The sequence below is a fragment of the Hemicordylus capensis genome, chromosome 5 (genome assembly GCF_027244095.1).
Source record: "Hemicordylus capensis ecotype Gifberg chromosome 5, rHemCap1.1.pri, whole genome shotgun sequence".
In the NCBI taxonomy this organism is placed as follows: Eukaryota; Metazoa; Chordata; class Lepidosauria; order Squamata; family Cordylidae; genus Hemicordylus; species Hemicordylus capensis.
In genome coordinates, this window is record NC_069661.1 from 205254455 (window position 1) to 205268822 (window position 14368).

A 14368-nucleotide genomic window follows, 5' to 3' on the forward strand; every position below is an offset into this window, starting at 1 on the left:
ATTGAGAATAGAAACCTCTGCTTTGCTCTGTCCATCGCACCGGATAGCTAGCCCCACTTTCCAACGTCTTCACCTCTTCCCACAATGCAGGTGTCGCCAGAGTATATTTTATGCCTATGAAATGAGGCACTGTCTTGAACTCTAAAGCATATCCCATTTGTACTATTCTCAATACCCAGTGATCCGATGTTATGTTTCGCCATGCAAAGGCATGGCTTGCCAGCTTGATGGGTAATGTGGCATTGTTGGATGGTATTGATGGACAATTGTACAGATCAAAGATGTTGTTTGGTCTGGTCCATTGTCTTGTTGTGAGAATCTTGTTGGTTCTTAGACTTGGGGTTGTATGGCTTTCTTTGAAACTTTTGACAGGGCCTCCAGTAGTCATGCCTGTCAGGAGGCTGGTATGAACTCTGTCGACAACTGTAAGAACGGTATTTGGTATTCACAGTCAAAGATATTGTAGATGTGAAAGTCTTGGCTGTATAAAGGAGCCAACGTGGTGTAGTGCTTAGAGTGCTGGACTAGGACCGGGGAGACCCGAGTTCAAATCCCCATTCAGCCATGATACTACCTGGATGACTCTGGGCCAGTCACTTCTCTCTCAGCCTAACCTACTTCACAAGTTGTTGTGAGGAGAAACTCAAGTATGTAGTACACCACTCTGGGCTCCTAGGAGGAAGAGCGGGATATAAATGTAAAATAAATAAATAAAATATTTTGGTTTTTTTTTACTTTTTCCATTGTTGAGTCCATGTTCTCACAAAACAGGTCTTTTCTATCTTAAGGCGGGTACTCTATTTTTTCTCTCATATCCCGCTGCAGAGCAGTTGATTGCAGCCAGGCGTGTGTCTGTAGTGTTATGGCTGTAGCCAGCATACTTGACCCCATCTCAGCTAGATGCTTAGCTAAGCAGCTGTCATGTTAGAATAGCAGTTTTCACAAGTGATTCCTTGAACTGCTTTTGGAAAACCTCTGGAGGCAAACTTGTTTGCTCCTGATAAAGCGAATCCAACAGTGAGTGGGTATATTTGGCCACACAAGCCATATAGTTTGCTATCTTAATTGCTAGACATGCAGTTGAATATGTTTTCCTTCCCAAGACATCTAGCTTTTGTCCCTCATCTGCAGGCGTAGTAGGTCTGCGGCCTGATTTTGATGAAGATGCACAATCAATGATCAGTGAGTTAGACAATGACTGCTTCATCAAGTACTCATTCTCATCCTTGTGAATCCTATAAAGGGTCCCTAGATGCTTTGATGCAGGAGTTATGGTCTGGATTATAGCCCAGGCTGACTGTGCTGCCTTTGAGATGACTGGCAACACTGAAAGAAACATAGGCTGAGGAACAGCTGCTGTCTTCATAAAATCATAAACTGGATCCCGCAAGTCTATATTTTTCTTTTTCAGATCAAGATCCAAGACTGACGCCATCTCCTCAATTTGCCTGTGATAGGAATGGAGTTCCTCTGAAGGTGTATTAGTTGGAGCCTCAAGCACCACAGGAGTGGGATCTATGGGAGGCTCTGACTCATGGAAATCTATTCGCAGAATCTGAATCTATATCCAGATCATTCAAGTATTCCACTGGTTCTGCAGGTGCAGAAACATTTGATTTTGCAGCATGGATAGACGTTTGATTTTTTTTTAGTCTGGTGATATGCTGCTGCTTTGGTTCCAACATTACATGTACCTACAGGAGTGTCTTAACAGTAAGGTCTGTGTACTGACTGTTGGCCTTCTAGGAGTTGCTATTACACTCGTGGTTTGAGTACCCACTGCAGGCCTAGAAGGCTGAACCTCTACAGAGGTCTGCGTTGCAGTGGATGAGTGGACTGTGCACAATGGTGTCACTTGTGTGGCTGTGGGCATCATATTCTCATAAGCACTTTTCCTTGCCTTCCATAATTTATATTCCTGGTACTCATACCTAAAGCCACACGATTCCACTGCCTGAAGACATCTGTCACTCCATCCATCATGGGGCAACAATCTATAGTCCTTGGAATAATCTATATGCTCCTGTGCTAGAAACCTCTGCGTAAGGAGTTGAGGTGTAGAGGGATGAACTAAAGAACTAAATGGTTGTATCATTTACAACAGGAGACATATGTGGAGTTTTTGGCACAAGTGGCTCATCCCCCAAGGTGTCATCAGCATCTAAACCATGGCTCAAGAAACCATGAAAAGTGGATGCAGAGGGGGTGCTTTCATTAGATTCTAGTAGCGTTAAAAGTCTGTGCAGAATTAGGGTCCAGACTAGCCTCCATCCCTGTTTGAGCAGGCACTTCCTAGAAATCTCTTGGAGACTGGGCTGCAGAAAATGCCTGATGTTGGGGTGGTGGTGGTATGTAGGGATTGCTGTGGAGTTGGTGCAGGAGAAAGGGATGCTGCCCGATATTGAGCAGATGGAATGCTTTGTGTGGTTACTGCAGATATAGCTAGCTGCTGCCGTCTCCTAGCAACAGCTGATGTCAGTACTACGTCTTTAGCCAGAAGGATTGCTCTGCAAATGGTGGAGTTGCCTGTATATTACGCTGCAGCTCGGTTGGTGACGGCATAGAGGAACCCAATACCTGGGTAGACACAGGGGGTGCAGGCACTCTTATCTCTTATGTTTTTTAGAGAGAGGCTCAGCGCTTACATCCCTTTGCTTTGTCCTTCTTGTGACGCCGTTCCCACTCCTCTCTCTCTTGATCTGGAGGACTTGGCTCCCTGAATTGGCCTGATTTTGACAATGCTGGAGTCTCCGATATCGAGGGTTTTGACTGCGAAGGAGTTCCAGCCCTTGACATCATCGCTGATCCGAATGGTGACAAAGCAGGTGAGCGGGGCATAGGAGTCCCTGTATGTGAGAGCAACTTGTGCAAATGATGTTACTGCTGTGCAGGCACTGTGGCTGGCAGTGGATTCTGGGTAAGTGATCCTTTTTTGGCCATTTTTTGACTATGTTTGAAATCTATTTTCTGTGTTGGGAGAGACAGATTCCCTTTTACTGTGTGCTTCTGCAGTGTTTTTCAAGGCAGGGATGCAAAATGCACTGCAAATCGCAGTTCAAAACTTGTGTGCAAGCACTCTGCGAGTGCAGCTTGTTCTGGCCATAGGGAACAATGGGAAATTGGAAACACCCAACAGTTATCCATGGGTAACTTCTAGGGACACCAAAGTGGGTTGAGTGATAGGGCATGATGGGTGCTACATATCATCCAACCCACAAAAGAAATGCTTAACCTTTCCCAAAACCCTCATAGGATCCTATGTGGGTTTGGGGAAAAGGTTAAATATTTGTTAAAAATTGCCCACTTGTCCATTTCATTTGTGGGTTGGGTGGTAGGTGTCCCTAGGAGCTACTCATGGGGGACAATTGCATGTTTCGGTTATCTCCATTGTTCCCTATGGCTGAAACACTCGGAAAGTTTTGGGGTTTGTTCTGTCGAAACAAGTGGTTCAATCACTGTTTGACGAAACATTTCAGCCATCTGCATTTTTTCCCCAAGCTCAAAACAAAAATGCAAAATCTGTTTCACGCACATCCCTACACTGTATAACATAAAAGCAACCAGAACAAATAGCAAAACATGCACATAACTGCTTTTGGTGGCATTCCATTTGTTGTTGTACCAGATCTACTTCTACGAATACAATGAATATTTATATACCGCTTTTCAATAAAAGTTCCCTAAGTCGTCTACATATAAACAAATAAGGTTCCCTGTCCCCAAAGGGATCAAAATCAAAAAGAAATAGAAAACAGACATCAGCAACATAGGAAGCTGTCTTATACCGAGTCAGACCAGTGGTCCATCTAGTTGAGTATTGGCCACAGACTGGCAGCAACTTCTCCAAGGCTGCAGACATAAGTCTCTCTCAGCCCTATCTGAAGATGCCAGGGAGGGAACTTGGAACCTTCTACAAGCAAGCACTGGAGGGATACTGTGCCTCTTCCTAACCGCTGGAGGGATACCGTGCCAAAACTGGATATACTGTACTGTTGCTCTCCCTCTGCTAAATATAAAGAGAATCAACATTTTAAAAGTTGCCTTTCTGTTCAATCAGCAGGGGTTATTGGGTTAGATGTTCAGAATTTGAACCATCTTCCAGAACTAGTGTAAGACCTTTTTTGTTTGGTCTGGTAGCAATGTAGGCAAAACAATGTATGCAAAAAAGGAGGTGGTATGACACCCTCAAAAGACATTGCTTACTTGAAGTTTGACTGTATACAGGAGTTCATGCAGAAGTTCAGAGCAAAGTGGCCATTCTAACTTAGGCCTCTGTATTACCTATGGTAGCTTGCCACTAATGTTTTAATTTATTCTCAACTATTAGTTTGGGTGCACTGCATTGAGACTGTACAAGAGTAATAAAGCATACATCTCCCCGCCATCAACCCAGCTTTGGTTAATGTTCATACTTACAATCTTGTTTCATTCCAAATGCAATACATCTCTGCAGCCTACAGTATTGACATCTGTTTCTATGGTGCTTGTTAATCACACAGTCTTTTGCCCCTCGGCATGAATACACCAAGTTCTTTCGTATGCTTCTTTTAAAGAACCCTTTGCATCCTTCACATGTCACTGCTCCATAGTGACGTCCTGGTTGCAGAACAATAAAATATATTATGCAATATTATGGTTATGCTTTATTAGACATTTCTGCATCAACTAAATTTACACAAAAGAAAAGGCACAGTTCTGAAAAGAACAACAGATATATATATATATATTCATTCAAACATTTAAAGATCAACTAAGTTCTTGATGTATATAATGAAATAAGTGCATTTATTCAGTAAGTTGCAAAAAAGCGCATTCTACATGATACCAGGAAATATTTTAGCAATGGGTGCAAATAAATAGGCTGAAAATGGAGCAGATCACCCATGGGCAACACTTAAATCACAAAACACTTAATCACAAACAGTCAGGGTCAGTTGTTTGTCAGACAACACTCAAATTTGATGCCCCTGGCTTTATAGAACAGTCAGTCACTGAAAATATTACATTCCTACCCCCAAAGCTTAGGGAAAATAAAAACTACATCCAGGAAAAATACTATCCAATTAAACGGCCCTTTGAATTCAACTTCACCATGACTTCTCTCATTAATATTATTCCAATATAGTAATGGCAATCACAAAGGGAGAAAGCCTTGCTCAGTTACGTTTTTGTTCAATAGGGTTTGTCTAGAAGCAGGACTGAAGAACAATCAATATTTGTGATATACATATTGTTTAAAATTTTATTTAGACAGCTAGCCAGCACCATATTTCGGATTAGCAAAGCCAAAAAGGATCATGTCAGCAATCCCTGCTCCAGTCAGCTTTGATCATCTGCAGATTAGGCCCTTATTAAAACTCGATACACAAGCCCAACAATGTAGGCTTGAACTACAGAATTCATACACCAGAAAAACAGGGCATACAGATCCTATGATTCACACCGACATGTTTTGGACTTTATACGCTGCTAGGCAACAGTGATACCCAAATGCATGGACTAACAGCATGTATCTGTGCTGACTTTGTAATTGCAATAGATAATACAGAGCTACAAAAGCATACCTTTTAATTTAATATATTCCTCTGCAGCAGAGAGGTCTAAAAATACTGGCTCACATACACACTGAGCATTCTCCACAGAAGAAGAGAGTTAGGGAAAGTAACAATTGGCACCACTTCACCCTCTGAGCCTACTGGAAAGATGTTGCCAAGGGATGAGGGATCCTTGAGAATGATGTGGGCTGCAGCAAAGGGTGGAGAGCCCAGAAACCAGGTGGAGCACACCTGCTGCTGCTAGTGGAGCTCTGTTCAGTTTCCAGGCCCTTCATTTCTTCCTGCAGTCACCTATGACACTGCTCTCGGCAACGCTTTTAGCAGGCGTGCTGATCTGCAATGGTGCTACAAATTGCTTGTGCTAACTCTCTTCTGCCACTGGTGTCTCTTAGATTAGAAGAACCAAATGTTTTTCAAAAGGGTGGTTAAAGGAAACATTCTAATTCAACAGTATTAGAAGGGAAGCCAACTGAACTGCCAGCTTTTTAAACAGACTTTGGAGCACATCATGAGACGATATAAAATTCTTGCACAACTCTTGGAGCCATGCATTTTCACTGTCATTTATTTAAGACTCATGAATTAAACCTTAACGCTTGCCACACACACACATAAATACTACAGATTCATACCACTGCTCTTCACCACAAGCTATGATGTCCCAGGAATATTACATAGGCATTGCATGCAGACACAAATGTCCAGAGTGCAAGGGTAGGTCTGAAAAAAAACAGGTTGTTTACCTGTAAGGTGATCTCTCTGGTGATCCATATTTCACTCACAACTCGGTCTTCTGAGCAATAGCTTCACGGCGGAATCTATAGCTCTAATAGGCGCTCTCCAGCATTCTGAGGCACGCGGAGAGTGTCCATTAAAAAAAAGTGAGAGAGCGCCTTCTCTCTCAGTTCCTGAATCGGCCGCTGTGGTGTGACTGAGATGAAGTATGCAAGAGTCCAGGTAAGAGTAAAATATTAAAGCTGTATGCTAGCAGAGGGGTCAGGCGGCGGGTGTTGTGAGTGAATATGGATCACCAGAGAGATCACCTGTTATAGGTAAAGTGTGCTGTCAAGTCAATTTCGACTTCTGGTGCCCAAAGAGCCCTGTGGTTTTCTTTGGTAGAATACAGAAGGGGTTTTCCATTGCCTCCTCCCGCGCAGTATGAGATGATGCCTTTCAGCATCTTCCTATATTGCTGCTGCCCAATATAGGTGTTTCCCATAGTCTAGAAAACATACCAGTGGGGATTCAAACCGGCAACCTTCTCCTTGTTAGTCAAGCATTTCCCTGCTGTTCCACTTAAGGTGACCCTGTTACAGGTAAGCAACCTGTTTATCTCTGAGGTGACCCATGTTTCCTCACAACTGAGTGAATTACTAGCTCTGGAGAAGGTGGAGAATGCTAGTATGTTGAGAGCACTTCCTTGAGAACTACATGACAAAAGTTAGCCTTAGCAGCTGAGCAGATCCACAGCATAGTGTCTTACAAATGATAAATCTGAGGACCACATGGCAGCTTTGTAGATGTCAGCCATACTGAACCTGGGCATGTGGCAGCAGAGGTGGCCATGGCCCAGGTGGAATGGGCCCTTACTCTGGCTGGAGGCTGGACTCCTTGCTGTCTGTAGCAGGAAAAAGTGAGTTCTACAAGCCAGTGAGAAAGTCTTATTGTGAAACTGCAGAGTGCTTGTTAGGCCCTGAGTAGATGAACAGCTTGTTGGAGTGGCGGGAAGGCTTTGCAAGGTCCAAGTAGTAAAGGAGACATCTACAAACATCCAGGGAGTGCATGGGACTGTTCTAGAGGTGTCGAAGGATTGATAAAAAGGTAGGTAGTATGTTGTCTTGATTAATGTGTAAATCAGTAACTACCTTCGGACGGAAGGTAAGGTCAGGTCATAGTACTGCTTGATCTGGGTAGAATTTTGTGTATGGTGAGTTGGCCCTTAAGGAAGAAAGCTCACTGGCCTGCCTGGCCAATGTAATGGCTACGAGGAAGGTAGTTTTGAGGGAAAGGTGCTTCAAGGAAGAAGAAAGCAAGGGCTCAAAGGGTGATTCAAGTGAGGGATGAGAACATGAGGGATAAGCTCCATGGTTCAAACAATTATCTTACTGGAGAATATAGGTTATTTATACCCTTAAGGAAGCACTTAGACTCCAGGTGGACAAAGACTGATTGGCCATCCCACCCTGGGTGGCACACTGAGATAGCTGCCAGGCACATTTTCAGGACAGCAGCAATATACAGAAGATGCCATTGAAGTGTAAGGTTGGACTTCAGAGAAGTATTTGAGGGTCCCATTCTCTTGGTATAGAAGAATTTGTTGAATGGAGGCTGAGAAGGGGTCAAAGTCATGTGAAGAAGCATGGGATGTGAAGCATTTCCACTTACACATGCAATTTTTTCTAGTGGAAGCCTTCCTCTCATTGAGTAGAATACAGTCTAGTAGTTTCGACTCCATGCTGTCAAGCTGAGAGTTCTTAAGGCGTGATGGAGAATTCATCCATCTTCCCAAGAAAGCAGGTCCTTCCTGGATGGAAGATGATGATGTTGTCTCTTGGAGAATCTCAGGACGACTGGAAACCAGGGTTGCCTTGGTGACCAAGGATGCACTGAGTCCAGTCCTGGAGAATTCTACTTACAGTCTTCAAGTGGGAACTGGAAGAATAGGCCTTCCCTCCAGGAGATCTGGAACACATCCCCCAGAGATCTCTGTCCCATGCCATTTTGTTTGCTTGTCTAGGTTTGGATGAAACACAGCTGCAATCTGCACATCTTTAAGTGAGCAAGTGTGAGGGTGGTTGTGCAGGAGGCCATTAGGAGGCACTGTATGGAGCGAGCCCTATGCTTGCAAGAGGCCTAGAAGAAAGATATTAGGTTGGTGATAGTTGGCGTTCTGTCCTTTGGGAAATAGGCATGTTTTCAGACCGCATCCAGGACAGCACCAATATACAGAAGACGCCATTGAGGTGTAAGGTTGGACTTCGTGAAGTTCACTGTCAAGCTTAGATCAGCGAGAAGAGACAGAGTATACTGAACATCAAAATGGAGAGAGGTTTCACATTTCCCAGTTATAAGCCAGTCATCCAAGTAGAAGTATATGGAAATACCCTCTATGCACAGGTGGGCAATAATCGCACTTATACACTTAGTGAAAATGAAGGGTTCTGAGGATAGGCCAAATGGTAGGACCAAGTACTAGTAGGAATGTGAGCCCAGACAACCAAAGAAGCTGATGGTGAAGTGGATGGATTGCTATATGAAAGTAAGCATCCTCCAGGTCTAGTGTCACAAACTACTCCAACAGGAGAGGTAGAATGGTTTGCAAGGAGATCATCCGGAACTTGTTTATGCAGACATATTTGTTAAGCTTCTACAGGTCCAATATAGGCTGAAGCCCCCAGTTGTGTTTTGGAACCTGAAAGTACCTGGAATAGAAACTACGTTGCATTGCCTCAGTTGGAAGAAGCTCAATAGCACCCTTCTGAAGAAAAGTAACAACTTCTTTCTCTGGGGTAGGAGCTGAGTGGCAGTATTTTATACCTGTATACACAGGTAGGGAGTCAAATTCAATGGCATAGCCAGAGAAGACTATGCTCAACACCCAGGTGTCTGATGTTATATGATGCCATGAGGGAAGGGAAAGTGTAAGACGGCTGGGGTGATGCCGGAGGGGGAGGGGATCAAGCACTTTCAGGACCACAAAATCAAAAAGGCTGTTTAGCTTGGTCCCGGTATTTCACTTTTTGTGGTTGGCACTGGTGTCGTTGGGATGGGCAACTAGTATAAAACTTGGAAGCACATTGGAAATCCCTACACTCATGAAGCTTAGCCCAGTAGTGCCACTTATAGAAGGTGCAATATCTTTGGGAAAAGATGGCTATTGAGAGGATGGAGCAAAAGCCTTAGCAGTGTAACATGACTTTTAAATTCTTCCATTGTTTCATCAGTGTCCTTAGAGCCTTCCCCGTCAAATGGTAGATTTTCAATTTTGTCTTCATGTTGGTCTCAAGTGAGGTAGAGTGTAACGAAGCATGGCTCCTGAGAGAAAGAACCAGCCAGCAGCCTAGACTCTGTGCTTGACGGTGCTGAGGTGCTGGTGTGTCAGGTCAGCTGACTTAGATAAGGCAGACATGTATTTAGAATGAAAAGAGTCCGGCAACTTGGAAAGATCCATCTTAAAATTATCCCATATGGAATTTCGCCATACAAGCCAAATAGTTGGCGATCTTAAGGTACAGGCAAGATGCAAAGCACAACCTCCTGCCCATGGCATCGAGCTTACGGCCTTCCCTGTCCATGGGGGCTGAGCGCTTCCTTGCAGATTTTGATTAGAAGGCACAGTCCACAACCAACGAACTAGGAGCTGGGTGTTTAAATAGGAAGAGGGAAGGAAGTTTCCTGGACCCTGTAGAGACTCTCCAATCATTCTGAAATTGTTGTAGAGGTAACAGGAGATTCCCATGAAACTCTGGATGCGCCCACCAGTACAGGCAACATAGGTAGAGCTGCTGGGTGTGTAGTAGTGGTGCAGGCCAGAAAATCATAGACCAAGTCTTTGATCTCAGCTGCAGAAGTCAGTACCTCAAGGCCCAGGCCGTTTCTGCTACCTGGATCTGATAGGACTTAGTCTCCTCAATAGGAGAAGCAGACGGGGCAGTAGCGACCTGGTCATCAAGGGAGTTGTCTGATGGGAGTCTTCGTCACATCCGACTCTTCCCCCGATTATTCACAAGAGTCAACTTCACAGAGAGGATGCTCCTCAATTGGCTGTGCAGGGTTTACAGGCTGAGGTGGACCCTCAAGAGGTTAAGCAGGGTTGTGAGGCTGTTCACGTTCCCTCAAAGGTGAGCGAAGTACAGGAGTGGAGCATATGCTGGAAGCAGCAGGTGCGGCAGGATGCCTGAAGGAGTCAGCCAAAATATTGTCACTGGGTGCACGTATGCCAGGTTCAGACAGCAGGACCCTCAATTTCATAGTCTCCCACCAGAGATAGCCCTCAAAATCATAGGGAAGACTGGGAAAGGCAAAATGTGTTTGACCCCTATACCTGTCATGAACACAGAGGTGGCCTCAGTCAAAATCCCCAGGAGAGCTGAGATAGTTGAGAGGACGTACAGGCAGATGAGGGGCTGAATAGTGGCAACGTTCCTTCCAAGGGTAACTGGGCAAACGCCTTGGCGACTGGAGCACAGGTGAAGCTGATGAAGTTTTAGGCACAGGAGGTATAGAACCTGCTTCATCATCATCCAAGCCCTTTGTAAGAGGGAAACCTTTAAAAGTTAAAGAGGAAGGGGTCATGTTGTTTAAACAAAGCAAAGACTCAAGATGGTGCTGAGAGACAATTGATTAGGCCAGTGATGTATCCAATAATGAGTGGCACCTCTCAGTGTCCAAGGTTGAACCACCTCCTCAAGGGGAATGGGCAGGCGTCGAGGATGGTGAAATTACGATGGGTAATGGTGGCTGAGAGGGCACAAGAGACATGTGCACGGTTGACATTGTTGACATCGGGGCTGAAGAGAGCGTCACTGTTGATGTCAGAGGAATTTTCTTAGGCAGGGGTTCTGCTGTTGATGTTGAGCATTTCGATGTCAAGGTTGTTGAAGAAGTGGTGGCAGACACATCAGTCTGCCACGCTGAAGGCTTTGAAGTTATCTTGTCAGCATTTTCAAGTCAAGGCCTTAGAAAGTTCTAACACTGGCAAAAAAGTCCCTCTGTGCAGTAGATGGAGACAGCGTGTGCAGAGACAAGGCAGCTGCCAATTCCAATGCCTATATCGATGCGAGAGACACAGTAGCATCCAACGCCAGCTTCTATGTAGTAGAATGTCGATGTTTGCTCAGGCTGATCAGTAGAGGAAGTGTTATCTGGGCTAGACATCAACAATGTCAACAATCTTAGATTGATCGGACCCGGCATGGGTGACGGCAGCAGACTCAGACTGGGTGTTAGGGGATGGAGCACTTTCTCATAAAGAGTGGGTCTCAGTTCTCTGCTACTTTTGGTCCGTTTGCTGAAGGAAAGGCAGACTTTACAACTGTTAAGTGTTTAGGCAGGATTCCTCTGAGTACCAGTTGCAGGGGAGTAATGGCAAGAGAGAGGGCACGCCCTCAACTCCTGCCTGTGGCTTCCAGCGTCATCTGGTGGGCCACTGTGCAAAACAGGATGCTGGACTAGATGGGCCTTGGGCCTGATCCAGCAGGGCTTGTTCTTATGTTTCTCCACACAAAAGATCAGGCAATCATCAGAGGATGGTAAAGTTCCTCTGCAGGACTTACAGCGCTTCAACCTTTTAGGAGCATCCATGATAAGTGAGGGCCAGGCTGAGTCAAACCAGAAAATTTCCATTGACTCACCAAGTTAAATGGAAGATCCAAAAAAAGCAGTTGTGGAATGGGCGAAGTCAAAATGGGAGAAACACCAAGTAGCCAAAATTGAGGGAGAATCCAAACGGGTGGTCATGGGCTGGGATGAGTCAAAAATGGGGGGAAATACAACTGACCAAATAGAGGGTGATCCATAGAAAATAGTAAAAAGAACAGTCCAAGTCAAGCCGAACAGTAAACCAAAACGTTTGCTTAACAGGAACAAGCAAGGGAAAGGAGCAAGAACCTTCATGTTGCAGCAAGCACGGCAGACAAGAAGGAACTGAAGAGGAAGGCACTCACTCGCCTATTTTAATGGACGCTGTTCATGCCCCTCAAAATTCCAGAGAGCGCCCATTGGAGCTATAGATTCCTCTGTGGCGCTACTGCGCAGGAGCAGATGATCCAGTTGTGAAGGAACATGGATTACCTCAGAGAATACACAGAGAATTCACACATCAAGCAATACACAGAAAGAACCATGAGGAAACAGCAAGAAAATGCAGAATACCAATCTGAAGGAGAAAACAAGGATATAGCTCAGACACACCTAACAATGTGTATGTGCAGACACAGGATAATAAAATGGTAACAAATAAATGGTTTTATATTTTACAGGGTGAGGAGCAGACCTTATGAGACTTTATGGGGGCAGGGAGAGGTGTGTGTGGGGGGTCCAAGTTAAGTAAGAATTTGTCCATCTTTCATTTAACAACTGTTCTTAAGTTGAGTGGCTTTCTCAGCAATCACGAAATCATACCCACAACATAAAAAAAAGAGGGGAACCTTTGAATTTGGCAGCGATAAAAAGGGTCTCCCCCTAAAAAAAAATTAAAAGTATTTTCTTACAGTACTCTTTGATACAGAGCAGTAATAATTATTATGTTGGAATAAGCTTGACATAAACAAGTGATAGCTTATTAAAACATGTAAATGAATTTCATTTGCAGAAACTGGGTTGTATCCAAAGAACTTCTTCCATTTGCGCAGGGGTGAAGGGGGTACTTTTAGCCTATCTCCTCTTCTGTAGTCTCTAAAATCTGCTCCTGAGGGTTAGGGACCCTCAGGAGCCAGCACTCCTGGACCTCTCAGCCCCTTTCGATACTATCGACCATTGTATCCTTCTGGGACATCTCTCTGGGTTGGTACTTGGAGGCAAGATTATACAGTGGCTCTGCTCCTACCTTGAGGGTCATAATCAGAAGGTGGTGCTGTGGAATGCCTGCTCCACCCCCTGGCCGTTGGCCTATGGTGTGCCAGAGGGATCTATTCTGTCTCCCATGCTGTTTAACATCTGCATGAAACATCCGGGAGCGGTCATCCGTAGGTGTGGGCTGCTATCAGTATGCTGATGACACCCAACTCTACCTATCAGCAGACACCAGGGAGGCAGTGGATGCTCTGGACCATGGCTTGGAGGCTGTTCTAGACTGGATGGGGGTGAACAAACTGAAACTTAATCCAGATAAGACGGAAGTGCTTTGGGTTGGTAAAACTGATTATCTGAGTAGTGAGGTAAATCTGGTCTCGGACGGGGTCCCAATCCCTCTGAAAGACAAAGTCCGCAGCTTGGGGGTGCTTCTGGACTCAATGCTGTCCTTGGTGGCACAGGTGATGATGGTGTGAAGAAGTGCCTTTTACCAGCTATGGCTGGTGAGCCAGCTGCGAACCTACTTGGAGAAGTTGGACCTGGCCTCAGTTACTCATGCTTTCGTAACATCCAGATTGGACTACAGCAATGTGCTTTACGTGGGGCTGCCCTTGAAGATGGTTCAGAAGCTTCAGCTGGTTCAGAATGCTGCCACAAGGATGCTCGTGGGTGCAAGTCACTTCACGAGTATCACACCCACCCTGCAGCAATTTCATTGGTTGCCAGTCTGCTTCCGGGCTAGATTCAAGGTGCTGGTCTTGATCTTTGAAGCCCTACACGGCTTGGGGCTGGGGTACCTGTTGGACTACATTTGCCCATATGAACCTGCCAAGGCTCTCCGCTCATCATCTCAGGCCATGCTTATGGCCCCACTACTAACGGAGATCTGGTTAGCGGGGACTAGAGACAGGGCCTTTTCGGTTGTGGCCCCTCGTTGTTGGAATGCCCTTCCTTAAGAGCTTCACCATGTTCCCTCTCTATGTTTTTGAAAAAAACTACACACATTTTTTTAAAGAGGCCTTTAAATGTTTCAACTGTTGGCTTATATCTGGTAAGTTCTTTAGTCTTTATAATGCTTAGTTTTTAGCTTTTTAAAGAATTTAATTTGAAATTTTAAAAGCTAATTCTGATTGTGGTTTTAGCTTGGATTTTTAACTTGTTTAATTTGGTTAATTTTATTAGTCTGATTTTACATTGTAACTATTTTATAAGTGTTTTGAGCTGCCCTGAGCAGTAAAGTACTGGTGGGGGGCAGGGTATAAATATTTTAAATAGATAGACAGATAGATAGATAATAAACA

The 14368-nt window shown here is 44.7% G+C and overlaps 1 protein-coding gene across 4 annotated transcripts in view; it reads right to left on the reverse strand.

Moving 5' to 3' along the window:
* The window catches only part of NR2C1 (nuclear receptor subfamily 2 group C member 1), an 83218-nt gene that overhangs the window by 39636 nt on the left and 29214 nt on the right, over positions 1-14368 (reverse strand). For all 4 annotated transcript variants that reach the window (XM_053252055.1, XM_053252052.1, XM_053252053.1 and 1 more), the window contains one exon: positions 4417-4596. In XM_053252055.1, the coding sequence (XP_053108030.1) occupies positions 4417-4596 (180 nt within the window). The remainder of the gene's footprint in view (positions 1-4416; positions 4597-14368) is intronic.